We start from the raw sequence: 13,732 nt of genomic DNA, 5'->3' as shown, positions 1-13,732 counted from the left end.
CATCTCACTGCATCTCACAAGAATAAAACAATCCCCTCTTCTGGCACACACAGAGTCATACTGCCTGCAACACCTCAGCTTTTACCTACTTATTCTGCAGCTTAATTAATTGAGTGTTAAAGTGCTTTGAGAGAGAAAAGGTGTTCAAAACGCTCAAAAGAGCCATTAATATCAGATTGCAAGCTGTTACAAGGAAAATCTGTGCTGCTGCTGTTTTCTTGATTAGTCAGGACACCCTAGGTTGTTATCTCATTTGCATTTCTGTGACAGAAAATGATACCAGCCCCTCTTAGGAAAAGTCATTTTATTTTGTTGAAGCCATATTTTTCCAAGGATAGAGTAAAGCTCAGGAGCCATAAATCATGCCTAGATAAGAAGAATCTCAAACAGTGGTTTTTTTGCAGGATGTTGCTTGTTCTGTGATAATTGCTTGATGCTCAAGGCAGATTTCCCACTGCCTGCTCAGACACGCAGCACAGAAGAGAAATGCCCCATGCCAGTTACTGTTCTTACCATTTGAAATCTGAGCATGTTAAGACAATTTTTATAATACTGTTGCACCTCTGCCCAAATCCTATGGAGCTGGAGCGCCCTGGATTTCAAGGACTGTCTGCTTGCTGTCAGCAGCCATGGCTGCAGCAGAGACAAGCTGGCCTGAGCTAGGTGGGGTGGCAATGGTGGTGGCAAACTGACAGTGCAGACCTCCTGAGGTGCCTCAGCTCTGCTGCTTGTCAGCCCATGAGCCCCCATGTCACTGTGACTGCAGAGCTGCCCTGGTGGACCTGGGATGCAGGGGCTGCTGGGCTCAGGTGCAGGGAAGAGCCCCAGGAAGTGCACAGCTGGCTGCTGTGCAGTGCCATGCAGCTAAAATGGGTCAGAAAAAAGGTCACACAGAAGGTGCAAGACAGCTGTGGGGGGCAGCTCCCCCTTCTCCCCAGTGCTTGGGCTGCAGTTGAGAGCTGCCACCATCACACCTGCCTTCAGAAGCTGCTGGGGATCCTGTCACCCCACCCTAGCATCCCCTGGGGCCTGAGCTAGCTTCTTTCCTGCCTTCACAGCTGCCATGTAGCTGTTGAGGAGCACCAGGGTTAAGACAGGGTCTCATGAAGGAGTGGGAAATCAGCTCCACATCTGTCTTGACAGCAGACCAGGCATGTTTGAGTGGGCAGACATGCAAAGTTCAGTTTGGAGAGCATCCACTGGCTGCTCTCTGCCTGTTAGGAGCTATGACCTTGCACCCAACATACCTATATCAAAATGCCACTGACTTTACCCAACTGCAACCCATACTGGCACCCAAAAGCTGCTTTTCCTTCTGAACAAAGCCAGTTCTGCTTGCAGACAGCCTCTCTTTCTTCACCAAACAGCAGTGGCCCATGAAGGGCAAGGCAAGGAGTCATCCTCTCTTTCCATTCATGCCACTGCTTCCCCACTTCATCACCACTGCTGGCATCCCCAGCTTTGCCATCTGCATCACTGCTGAACAGGGTGCCACCTGGCCAGGTGTGCTGGGCTGGGATGTTCACACACATCTGGTTGGACTGAACACAGTCCCTGAGCTAAAGAAACAGCTCTGTCCCATCATGAACCAAATCTCCTTTTCCCTCTGAATCCATCCACGCCAGCTCAGCCTTGCTGCACGATGCAGAGAGGCAAAGCTGCCATGTTAGTAACAGAGCTCTCTTCAACCTAGGGCAGGCCACCACCAACACAGCACCACTGGGATGGCAGCACCTGCTTGCTCACTCCTGGGACTCATTATGGGATGCTACAGTAGATCAGGGTCCACACCAAGCTGGCACTGGAGGGAGAGACACAGATGGGTGTGAAAGGAAGGAACCATGCATGTAGGACTCCCAAACACTTCGTGGAGTCCCACCAAAGTAAATGCTGCTGAGACAGGAAGCCTCCCTCCTGCGGGCAACTGCACCAAGAGATCCAAAGCCCCTTGCTGAGCCCCAGGGAAGGGCAGCACTCCTGTGCCCTTCTCCAGCAGTGGTAGATGTCTCTGTGCCCCTCATCTGGCTGCAAACACTTAATGGTCCCCTGCAAAGCCCTGACATGTGCCCCAGCTCCAATTTCACAGATGTTGGGGGACATGACTCATGCTGGCAGAGGGAAGAAGGGGTGAAGAGTGAGCAGAGAGGATGTGCAGTGCAGAAGATCAGTTGGTTCTGCCTCTGACATTAAGGTGTCTCTTTGTGTGTGGATCTGCACCCAGCAAAACCAGCGCTGCAGCCCGGGATCCCTCCTGCCTCTCCTCCCACCTGATAGTCCATAGTCCCCTGTGTGCTCCAGGAGCAGTCAGCTCTCAAGGGAGACAAGGCAGTTTGCAAGAGATTTGAATCCAAAAGTGTGGCTCCCAGATCTGCTGGGCATTGGAGCAGACACGAGGGCTTCAGGGCTAAGGTATTTGTGGGTTTAGACCTTCAGAGAACACCACATCTTGAAGATTCAGGGCTCAGACCTTCAGTGGTCACCAGACTGCAAGGAAGGCTTGGAGGAAGACAACCTTGGTATTGGTATAGAGCTAAGGAAAAATGCTTTCCCACCATGCAAAAAAAAAAACAAAACAGGAAGTAGGTCTTTCCTTGCAGCAAGATCCATGCAATTTCAGATGTCTGGAAAGGCCTGAAGACTGTGAGATATACCCAGCTGCCTCCCCTCCACAAGTGGGACATCAGAGAAATGAGCAATGCAGTCAATAGCAGGACCTTGCCTCTATTTCACTCTGCTCCCTGCTGTTTCCCACCCCCAAGTCCTTGCACTCTTGCCTGCCTCTCCTTTCATCAAGTCCCAGTAACCCTCTGTAACTCATGTCCTCCCCTAACCACCACCACCTGCTCCTTGGAAGGGCTGCAGAGCTCACTGCCACTGCGTAAGTCATCATAGCCAGAAAGAAATTACCTCATACCACATTTAGTGTGCATTTCCCAGAGGAAGCCTCTTGACACCTGCAAATCACAGAAACTTAGTGGCCCGCACCGATAAAACCCGAACATTTGACAGCAGACAGAACTCTAGTTACAGTGGTGGCGGCCCCAAGCGACACCGCCTTGGCCTTCCTTGTAATTCCCCAGTCAGTTCATTATTATTAATGTCACTACAATAAATACCAGAATGAAATTGACAGCATTTGGCCACGTATCTTAAAGTATTGCCCCGCTCCTCCTTTATTCCATGTATCTGCAGCCTTGGTTCCTGTTCCTCTCAGTCACCAGAAGAGCCTTTAGGCACAAACGGTTTGAGGATGTACCAAGCTAGGTAACAAAAGCCATGCAGAACCGTGGCCATGGCATCGATGACCAGCAAGAAGGTGCCCACGATCCCGGTGGTCATGTCCTGAAGGACAGAGGGAATGGCACAGATGGAGTGGTAAGGGAAAGCAGCAAGGTGAAGGATGAATTCCACGGGGATGCTCAGGATCCCGTAGGTGAGGGACATCGCATCTTGAACAATTTGCAGGAAGCCCAGGAAGATGTTGACGATGACTCTCCCAACATCATAGGGGATGCTGATGAGCACCATGCTGATGGCTTTAAGGTAGGACACCATCTCATTCCACAGGCTGCAGACTCCACCCAGAATTGTGCCAACAACTTGCTTTACAACAAGCCACAGAAAGTAAAACACAAATTTCACCAGTTCCACAAAGATGTAGATGAGCAGTTCCAGAAGTTTGATGAAAGGGGTAGCAATGATGCCAGCCACTGTTCTCACCAAGCCATTCTCTTTGGTCTCCTCATTGTTATTTGTTCCTACTTGCTCTCCAGAGCGGATCTGACTGACAGCTTGCAGTACTGCTTCTCTTTTCTCCTGGCTTTGTTTGCCTTTCCCACAGTTGCCCTTGAAAAAGCGAGCTCCTGGGAGAAGCTGCTTCTCCAGCTCTCTCACTGTGAGGTCTGCCAAGCTGTTTTCATCACTGGTTTTTTTCACTAGTCCCAAGGACCATCCCTCTGAAGCATCACAGCAGGCTGCCAGCCAGAGGCTCTCTGGCACTGACACCTTGCCTTTAACTTGGATACTGGAAGGAACTGCACCTGCAAGGAGGTATAGATGATCCATCTTGGAACAGTGAGGGATCAGAGCTTGCTCCACTACCTTCCCAATGTCTCTGTGCCAGCTTTTGCTCAGAGCTGGGCTCAGAGGGACGGCATTCGTGAGTGTGTAAGTGGCCACCTGGAAATCCTTCTCATTGAGCAAACTGGGATTGAGAAGACCTCTCTCGTAGCCAGAGCCCACGTAGTCTGAGGTCAGGGCTTGGTTTGCACCAAGGTTGGCCACAGTGCCACCAATATCAGCTTCACGCACCATTTCATGCAAGTCATTTTCTGGATCATCTATCTGAAAGAGTAGGGAGAAGCGTTACTGCATGCAATTCGCCTTCCTAGAAAACAACGTGTAAAATGAGCCCTGACATAGCACTACTAGTACATGCCATGCCTTGTATTATATCCTGCATCCTCTCATTACTTTCCTTGAAGTGCTTCAGAGGAGTGTATTCTCTACTCAGCTTCTCAGCCAAACACATTGGGTTAGGCTCCAAAGGATATTTGCAGCTCTCAGCCTGGTATATAGCATAGCACAGACTTCAAAGTCTCACCAGGCACCACATACCAGGCCTCTGACTTGTAATTTGTCCTAGAAGAGATTTTAAGACCAACAGATGGCTAGATTTAGGGTCATGTTTTCACCTCCTACTGTGGTTGTACCTGCAGTTCACTTAAGAACTTAACCATGGTTTAACTTAAGACTCTCTGAACTATCAAATCCAAGTCATGGGGAAAGAAAAACAAACAAACAAACAAAAAAACCAAACAAAAAACAAAACTCAAACAAGCCATGGTGCATAAGATGTCTAGAGAAGGCATTTACCTCTCACTGCTTATTGTGTAAGAAGCAAGAATGAAGCAAGTTCATGTCAGATGACCTGAACTACCCCACCTCGAACAGGAGACACAGCAGTGAGCTCCTAGGGCTGTTGCAGGGCTGGTCATCAGCAACCTGATCCTCATGTCATTAACAGTCTGAACCTCATCCCTAATGACCAGCTGGCACAACATGGGTGAGGGTACCATCACCCAAGGCCCTCGATGGAATCTGTGCTCCCTGCTTGTGTCTGCGGCTCCATGCAGTGCAGCCAGAGGTAGCAATTACTGCAGTGGGGATTTGTCCTGGAGCCACGCGCCAGGGAAGGGAGCGGGCAGGGGAGGTAAAGAGCAGTGGGAGAAGCACTAAATGCCAGGGTGTGTTCATGTCCTTCTCAGGTGACCACAGCTCTGTCTGATCCATAGTCATTCCTATTGACACTGCCTGCAGCCGCTCCAGAGGGCTGTGCCAAATTGTCATTTTGTTCCTCAAATTATTAGAGGGTGAACATGTTGCTAGAAGTTCAGAGGTGGCAGATGATCTCTGGCAGCCACTGCCTTCTGTAGTCTCTGTTTCAGAGGGTGTGGCCCTCAGGTTCCCCACACTGTGCTGGCCCAATTAAACCTTCTGCCTTTGCCCCTGGCCCATAAATTGTTTACTGCACTATATAATATGCACTTTGGAGACACTATGACAGACAGCTCATAGTCAACCTTGAATCACTGCCAGGTCATCCATCCTTGTCTCCTGACCACCCTGCAGTGCACTTGGACAGATACCCAACTATGTCCTTGCAACCTTACACAGAGTTTGCATCCTCTTAGTGGCACATCACCTTCTCACAGCTCTGCACAGGCCTGTCAGGGGGAAAGGGCCAGTGTCAGCAGCTGTCCATCACCCTCACCTGGGAGCTGAGCTCTGGCTGGCCTCCTGCACCAGCCAAACCCCTGCAGTCTAGGCACAGGGCTCCCTCTGCACCAAGCCTGGTCACAGTGCCAAGCCTGGCCATTGCAGAGGGCTGCATTGACCCCAAACAACAGGCTGCAGCTGGCTGATGAGGCCAGACATTTTGCATTCCACAAAATCGCTGTCTCTTCCTGCCCCCCCCCCCTTCCCATGCCATTCTCCCCTTCTGATGAGATGATGGTGTGCCATGGGACAAGGGATGCACCCAGTGTGTTTAATAGCACAGAAGAGGTGAGGGGGATTGGGCACAGATGTGAGGCTGTGTCCAGGATCTGTCCTCAGTGTTATGACCCTTTGGAGTTTGACATCCTCTCAGAGACACTCATCCCACCTCACTCCCATGGTGAATGCTGCCAATCTACAAGGACACACAGACCTAAAATGGATCAGCTCTGCCTCCTGGCAGGAATTACCAACTTACACGAAGCAAAACAAACTCTCCCTATGAGCTGCTGCATGCAAACCTTGAGGATCCTATCAAGAAAATATGTCCCTGGTTACCTGTCCAGTTGCAGGCCTTTGCACCTACCACCAAGATTGTTTGGATGCAATTAAAAAAGAATATGACAAAAATGCAACTGTGTGCTGCTCATGTGTCAGGCTCTGACATCACCTAATTATGCTTATAATAACTCCTATTATGGTTTGTCATAACTAATGTGCACCTGAGGTTTCCATGCCTCCTCCAGCTCAATCCCAAAGGCAGGCTGTCTCAGCACTGCATCTAATCTGCATTGCAAGATACCTTTCCTCCCTGCTTCAAAAAGCTTCTGGCTTGTGTCACCCCAAAACATACCTGTGTTCATGGAGTCAGCCATGAAGCCACCTGTCCAAACAACCTGGAAGAGCTTAGGGCAAAACCCAAGCAGACAGATAAACTCCCTGTCATAGAATGGGGGTTTAAAAATTAATGTGCCTGCAGCCTGTATGGAAGTTAGCACATAACAATATTGATGTGTGTCACTAAGTGGAGGGCGCAGTTTGACAGAAGGGACAGAGGCAGAGGGGGATTAGAAGTATGGCACCACACAGTTATTAGGGCAGGCAGCTTCCACTGAGTTTGGTCATGTAACAAGGCAGGACGCTGCCACCCCCCACCTTCCCCACCCTGCTATGTAGGATCCCTGAACTTCAGCTTCCCTCTCCCACCACCACTTCCTCAGGCACCTTTGCACCTTTATTGAAGTGGAAATGTTGAATCCAATCTTAGTTGGGATTCATACCTCAGAGAAGAGGCACACTGCACCTTACACTGAAGTTTCTGCAGTAGGACATTCACCAGTGGCTCTAGAAGTGCCTGTTCTCTTGACTCTCTACTAAGAGAGATTGCAGGAGCAGCTCAGAGCTAGCTGCACTAGAGCTGGGCAAGAATCCCACCTTGGTTGTCTGCCTGGTGGTGGCCATTAACCAAATGAAAACACAAGGTAATTCATCCAGCCCCTCATAAATTAGGATGGAAAAAGCAACTCCGGAGTTTTCCAGCTCTCTCTAAGCTACAGAAAGAATCAAACAGAGATTTTCAGACAACCAAAATGGAGTGAGGTAAAAGACACCTTAGTGATTTGCTCACAACCCCTAGGAAATCTGTGGCAGAGCATGTTTTCAGACCTGTGCCCGGAGGAGTCCCATCAGTACCCTGCTCATCAGCCTACCCTTCCTGCTCTCTAATTTTTCACTAATTGCTGAATTAATTCATTGTTTCCAGCTGCCAATCTGCGGTGGGTGGCACTGACATTCCTCACACTTCTCACCCAATTACTGCCTCTGTGCTACATTTGGCATTTGTTTCTCTTGCAGACATTCCTGAGGAGGGAGTGAGATGGTGCCCTCACCGCTTACATCATTATCCCAAAAAACGCATATGACAACTCTGAGGCCCTCACTGGAGTGCTGAGAGTGTTTTTATAGTGATTTCTTTCCGTTTGCTGTGTGTCTGCATCTCCATGAGCAAGCACATGCCACTGTGCAGCAGAGGCAGCCCCTACCCAGCCATGCCTGTCTTGGCAAGGAAATTACCCAGGAAATTGGTGATAGGAGCTCACTGGGCCATGCTGCAGAGCAGGTGCTGCTAAGGGACATCTGCATTTCAGTTCTGGATGAAGGAGACCCATTAGTGTTGACTATGAACTACAGTCAACCTGTGAGGCTGCTCTGGAGAAGCCAGACCAAATAAAGGCAGCACCTGCCCTATTATTTCTGAGGCTGCAGAAGGTTTTGGTGACAGGACACACAAGGTTTGGGACTCTGAAGTGCTGGCAGGAGCCAAGACAAGATGAGGGGTCAAAAAGGATGGAGTAGGAAGGGCAGAGAAGCAGCTCAAGGGAGGTCCAGGGGGACCAAAGTTACAGGGTGATGGGGGGAGCTGGCCACTGCTCCATGGCAGGAGCAGCTCCTGAGCCTACCCAGGTGGACTGGGAGAGCTGGACCACAAGAAGCCGGAGCAGATATGGGGGCTAGAGGTGATGAAGAGTGTCACTGGCCAAGGCAAATGGGAAAGGATCTCATCTCTGCTGCTTTACCTTGCTGCCTCCATGGCACTGCCCAAGGATTCTGCCAGCCTAGGTCCCCTTTGCACTTTAAAAATCTGCCACCCTTCCACAACTCAGTAAGGACAGATTCTGCAAAAAGTTTCCTCTGTTTGAAAAGGGCAAGCTCCCAAAGCTTACCTGTGAAGTGGAAGGAGCTCAGATCAAAACGCCCTTAGAAACTCCTGCAACTCAAAACCCAGCCCAGAGAGCCAGAAGACAGTCCAGGCTAAGATAACCACTTAATATCTCCTGTCTTCAATGCCTGTGGCCTTGTGGCCTTAGTTTCTCATCCCCACACATGAGAGAAATAAGCACAACATTCTCCTGACAGAGGGGTGAGCTGCCACTGGATAGTGGCAACATCCAGTAGCTGAGGGCCACACTCCCAACACACTGCTCTGACTCTGCAGCCACTCCTGCCCTAACAAAGCACATTGCACACTGATAATCTCTCCTGAGCTCAACAGATGGGGTAGCCTGATGTTGCGGCAATATTCGTCATTATCACTGCTGAAAAATCTAAAACATTGTGGGGAGGGGGCGAGAAGAGCTAAAGTTTTCTTACAGCACCACCAGTTTTTAAAGGATTTCCATTAAATTGAACAGCCTGAAGGCCTTGCTTAAACATGCCAAGTGACAGGGCAGACAAAAATCATTGAGGCTCTGGAAAAATTAATTTTATACTTCATATTTCTGACCTGACTGTAACCTGCACGCCCCACAACACAGCAACTCATTTTCCTACCTCAGTCTGCAACACTGGGACACACTGAAAAGCTGCAGCATCAACTTGGTGAACCACAAATGGATGCTTTATCTCTGCTCAGTGAAGCTAAAGAGCCCCTATCAACACTGTGATCATACTGGCAGCAGAACAAACTTGAATTTGACACTGCAATGTTTAACCCACCAGCAGCTCCCTGCCCACAAGAGCTGGCTGGGCAGGACAAACACATCACGGGTGTCAGAGAGGGCTTTCCTCTCCCCTGGCACTGCACTTTCATGCAGCAGCCTCTCCGTTTTCATTACAAGCTCCCTGGGACAAGAAACTATTTGTTTGCTCAGTTCCAAGCACAAAAATAAGTTCTGCTCATGCTAAATTCACACCAACACAAGTTCAACAAGCAGAGCTCCTGCCTCCTCTGCCAAATTCTAGCCCCGCTTCACCCCAGAGGAAACGTTCTCCAGGAAGAGTCGCTTTTCAGCAAAGGAAAAGCTGCCTTACCTGCGGTTCAACCAGCCAGTTCTCCTTCCCACTTTGAGCTGACTTTGTAAACTTAAAAGCCGAATAAAGAGGGATTTTGTCCTTAGTACTGTAGAGGGTTGCAAAGCGTGGCTCTTTGTTGTACTGCTGACAGATTTTCACATGGAACGGCTCCGTAAATCCTTCGGGTGGGACTTGTCCTGCGAAGAACACGTTACACTCGGCAAAACCAGCTTCATCCTTCCTAACAACTCTGCCCTGGGAAAAGCCTGGGAAAAGCGAGATGCAAAGCAAGAACGCAATTGACGTCTTCATGGTGCAGTCCCTGGAGCCGAGGGGAGCGCCGTGTGCCTCCGCGGGGTACGGCCAGGGCCCTGCGCGCAGAGTCCATGCAGCAGCGCGGCCGGGGAGCGTCTGCAGCCGGGGTGTGCGGGGAATGCAATCCGAAACCGCGGCCGGTGCCCGGGGCGGCAGCGCGTTCTGCGGGCGGCGCGTTGGACACGGAACGTGCGCGAGGCGCTCCGACACACGCCGCGCACGCACGGACGGACGGACGGACGGACGGGCGGACGGGCGGAGGGCGCTGCCCGCGGGACGGGATGCCCAGCAACCCGCGATCGCCGGCGCTGCTCCCGGGCAACGGGAGCGGCAGCAGGGACGGCCGTGGCAGCGGCAGGGCTGGGGCCGAGCAGCAGCGCCGGCTGTCCGGGCTGGGGGTGTGGTGTGCTGCATTGCAGCAGTCTCCGGCAGGAATTTTGGCTGACACAGCCAGAAATGTTCCTGAGGCTGTCAGAGGGGATGCTGCAAAGTCAGATTCCACCACCCCAAAGAAGGTATTAGCCGTCCTCTCCGGCTGTGAGGCTGGCCAAAGGAGAGGGAGAGATAGAAGAGAGGTGGCAACATTGGAGCTGCTGGGAGCCCCCTTTGTCCCTTTTTGGGGTGTCTGTCATCACTATTGCTGCCAGCCAAATGCTGCTTAGATGCTTGGGAAAGGCATTCAGCTCCCATCTCTCCTGGTGCTATATGGGGAATTCAGAACCCTCTAGCATCACCTCATCTTGGGAGACCCTCTCTCAGAGGAGATTAACAACAGGCAGAAGGATGAGGACCCTCAGATCACGTACCCCTAGTCAGCATCCACCACAGAACGTTTTGGCCAAACCTATGGAACTGGCAAAAAAAAAGGAAATGAAGCTTCTCCCGTGAGTTTATGTTCAATAGAGTAACCATCTACCCAATAAGCAGCTGCCTATGATACATTGGCCACTGCTGGGTAAAAGCAGCATTCCTTCAGTGACTGGGAAAATGATGTTTTCAAAATAATGGAGATGGAAAAGGGATTACAGAGCAGTACCTTGGAGTCAAGAAAAGGTAGCATTTTCCCACCCAAGAAGTGAGATGCCATCAGCTGTGTTGCCAACAATCTTTAAAAATCGTTGATGCCAATAGGGCACAAGTGCTTTTTGTAATACAATTTCCAAGCAAAAAAACCTCCCAAGTGCTACCATCCCACAAGTAGTTTGCAGACAAGGTAGGATTATGTCCATACTGAAAATGATGAGGTGGAACAGTGAGTGGTTAAAGATGGTGAGCCTGCCCAAGGGCAGAGAAGGAGTCTGTGAAAGGCTAAAAATAGACCACACTGTATGACTATCATTCCTCTGCTCAGGGATGACTTCTGGAAGTAGCAAGACAAGGAAATACGTCAATGCCTCTTGGTGTGGTGATATCAGCTAGGGGAGGCAGCCTGGACAGGCTGGGGAACAACAGGAAATGTAGTAAGTGGGCTTGGGTTTGGTCCAGGCAGATGACTGGTCACCCAGCCCTGCCAGAAAGAGTTAGTCATGTTCAGGAAAGGTGATGGAAAGGAAAGAACAGACATAAAATTTCATTTTCCTGGATGTAAAAAGGCTCCTGGAAAATCAAGAACTGAAGCTGAACCTTTGCTGTTAGGTGCTTTTCTGATCCCAGACTTGCAATTGCCTGGGCAGCAGAAGAAAATATTTTCATAAGCCTGGTAAGCTCTACTACCAGGCAAAGCTAGGTCAGACAATGAATTTGAACACCCCACTTCAAGGCTGGCATGCATTACCTCAGGATGGGCATGGTCCCAGTCCAATGAAAAAGCAGCATGAGGTGCCTCAAAATGTGCATGACAGCAGGCACTAGCTGAACAGATCAATGATTCCCACCAGGAAACATCCTGCGTCTGTCCTATACCTGTGAATCAACCCCTTGCCTCAAAGCAGCAACTCTGACTCATCAGATGTACAGCCCTGAGTTGTCTTCTGAGCCTGAAGGGCTTTATGGGCTTTTGGGAAACTCTGAGGAGTTCTTTCCTTTCAGGGTGTGAGGCTGGGGTCTGTGTGCTAATTCAGGTCTGCATTTACCAGCAAACAGCTAAATCTGACTCATCCTGAAGAGCAGGAGCTTCAGGTTCTCACCTCCCATGAGGAGCATCAGTTGAAAGCCAGCATGGAGTTCCACTCCTCTGCTCCCAGTTTGATTTTCTGTCCAAACGAGGTGCCTGTCCAGTTTCTATCTCATTTAAGATAGCTGTTGTGACCCTTGAACACAGAGCTGTGTATTTTTTTCTCTTGCTAACATCACTACTACTGAAGGGACTCATGCCACCATCGTGCTGTGTCACTCACCATGCTAAAAAGATAAAGACAAAAGGACTGCCCTGCCCTAGGAAGGTTACATTCTCAGCCAAGGCACCACAGACAGAGGGCTCAAACACAGCGAGATGGAGTTGGCCAGAGGTTTTGATGAGCTGGTGCTGCAGTAGCTTCTCTGCTATCAGACACTTTTATAGGCATCATAGGGAGTGATGCCTATAGGCTGTGATAGTGGTGATGCCTGTAGGAGCTGATGCCAAAAGGAGTGTTAAGATCAGATTCAAAACAACCCTAAGGCTGTTGATGTGAGCAGAAGAACTCTGGCAAAATACACATTGGGTTGGCAATGGGCAGTGTGAGCTGGTGGACCTGGGACCAGCAGTGTGGCCCTGGGACCTGGGGCTGCCTTCTCCAAACCCATCAAGGAGTGACAGTGCAATAAGCTGAGCAATGCCAACAGTGCAGGCAAGAACCTGATGTTTCATGTGATGGAGCAGAGGGAACCCAGAGAGGATGCAGAGTGATGTGGCCAAAGGGACACGTGAGAAAAGTGATCATAGAATCGCAGAGTATCCCCAGTTGGAAGGGACACACAGGATCATCAAGTGCAGCTCCTAGCCCTGCACAGGATGCCCCAAGAGTCACACCATGTACCTGACAGCATTGTCCCAATGCTTCTTGAACTCTGTCAGGTTGGTGCTGTGACCATTTCCCTGTGGAGCCAGTTCCAGTGTCCAACCACCCTCTGGAAGAAGAACCTTTTCCTGATATCCAACCTAAACCTCCCCTGGCACAGCTTCAGGCCATTCCCTTGGGTCCTGCCACTGGTCACCAGAGAGAAGGGATCAGTGCCTGCCCCTCCTCTTCCCCTCATGAGGAAGCTGATCACTCAGTGGCAGGCAGAGGCTGTGGGAGACAAGAGAGGCTGTAGACAACAAACTGTATAGACACAGAGTTTGCAAGGCATGACACAGGTAGAGTGTTGGGGAAAATTAAGAGAAGCTGGAGAGAAGGAAGGGAAGAAAAGAGGTAAGGATCCAAAAAAATGGCATTGACCAGCAGGAAAAGGAAGATATTGGGCAAAAATTAGAGTGAAGGAGGATCTGCATTCCTGAAAATGTAGGGTGCTAAGAAAAGGTGAAGAAGGAAAACAAATGGAAATAGGTGTGCGGGTTCTGACAGGTCAAGTGAGATGATGAGAGAAATCTGAGGAAAGTCTCTTGTGATAAGAAAATGAAGAGAAAATATGAGGAGGAATAGTGGGAAAGGAAAATGAAAGGTTTACATCCATCTTCATTGACCTGCCATAGATGAGCAGTTTTTCTCCAAGGGTCAAGAGCAGGACCAAGAACAAGCATCAAGAACAATGTCTCAAAAGGAAGAATACCTCCCTGCAAAACAAACCTGAAAAGCATGTCAGCATCCAAACTCTCTAGCCATTAAGAAGCTGCCAGGCTTGTCTGTCTGCTTTCCCACACTTCTTCTCCAGCCCTGTCTCTGTTCACACGACTGACACTGGATTTGCTACAAATAGAAAATCTATC

At 49.9% G+C, this 13,732-nt stretch overlaps 1 protein-coding gene across 1 annotated transcript; it reads right to left on the bottom strand.

The window, feature by feature from the left end:
* Positions 1 to 297: 297 nt before the first annotated feature.
* ENDOD1 (endonuclease domain containing 1) lies at positions 298 to 10,020 on the bottom strand. The gene is made up of 2 exons (XM_059466566.1): positions 9,589 to 10,020; positions 298 to 4,344 (listed from the first exon to the last, which is right to left on the bottom strand). The coding sequence occupies exons 1-2, from the start codon at positions 9,880 to 9,882 to the stop codon at positions 3,211 to 3,213; spliced, it is 1,428 nt and encodes a 475-aa protein (XP_059322549.1). The 5' UTR covers positions 9,883 to 10,020; the 3' UTR covers positions 298 to 3,210.
* Positions 10,021 to 13,732: the final 3,712 nt, after the last annotated feature.

The sequence above is a fragment of the Ammospiza nelsoni genome, chromosome 2 (genome assembly GCF_027579445.1).
Source record: "Ammospiza nelsoni isolate bAmmNel1 chromosome 2, bAmmNel1.pri, whole genome shotgun sequence".
In the NCBI taxonomy this organism is placed as follows: Eukaryota; Metazoa; Chordata; class Aves; order Passeriformes; family Passerellidae; genus Ammospiza; species Ammospiza nelsoni.
The sequence above is the reverse complement of the archived record's forward strand: the minus strand, read 5'-3'. Positions and strand labels throughout refer to the sequence as shown.

Coding starts and splice junctions, on each gene's coding strand:
- ENDOD1 (XM_059466566.1), bottom strand. CDS start 9,882: ATGAAGACGTCAATTGCGTTCTTGCTTTGCATCTCGCTTTTCCCAGGC. Junction 4,345..9,588: donor ACTGGCTGGTTGAACCGCAG/GTAAGGCAGCTT, acceptor CTACTCTTTCAG/ATAGATGATCCAGAAAATGA.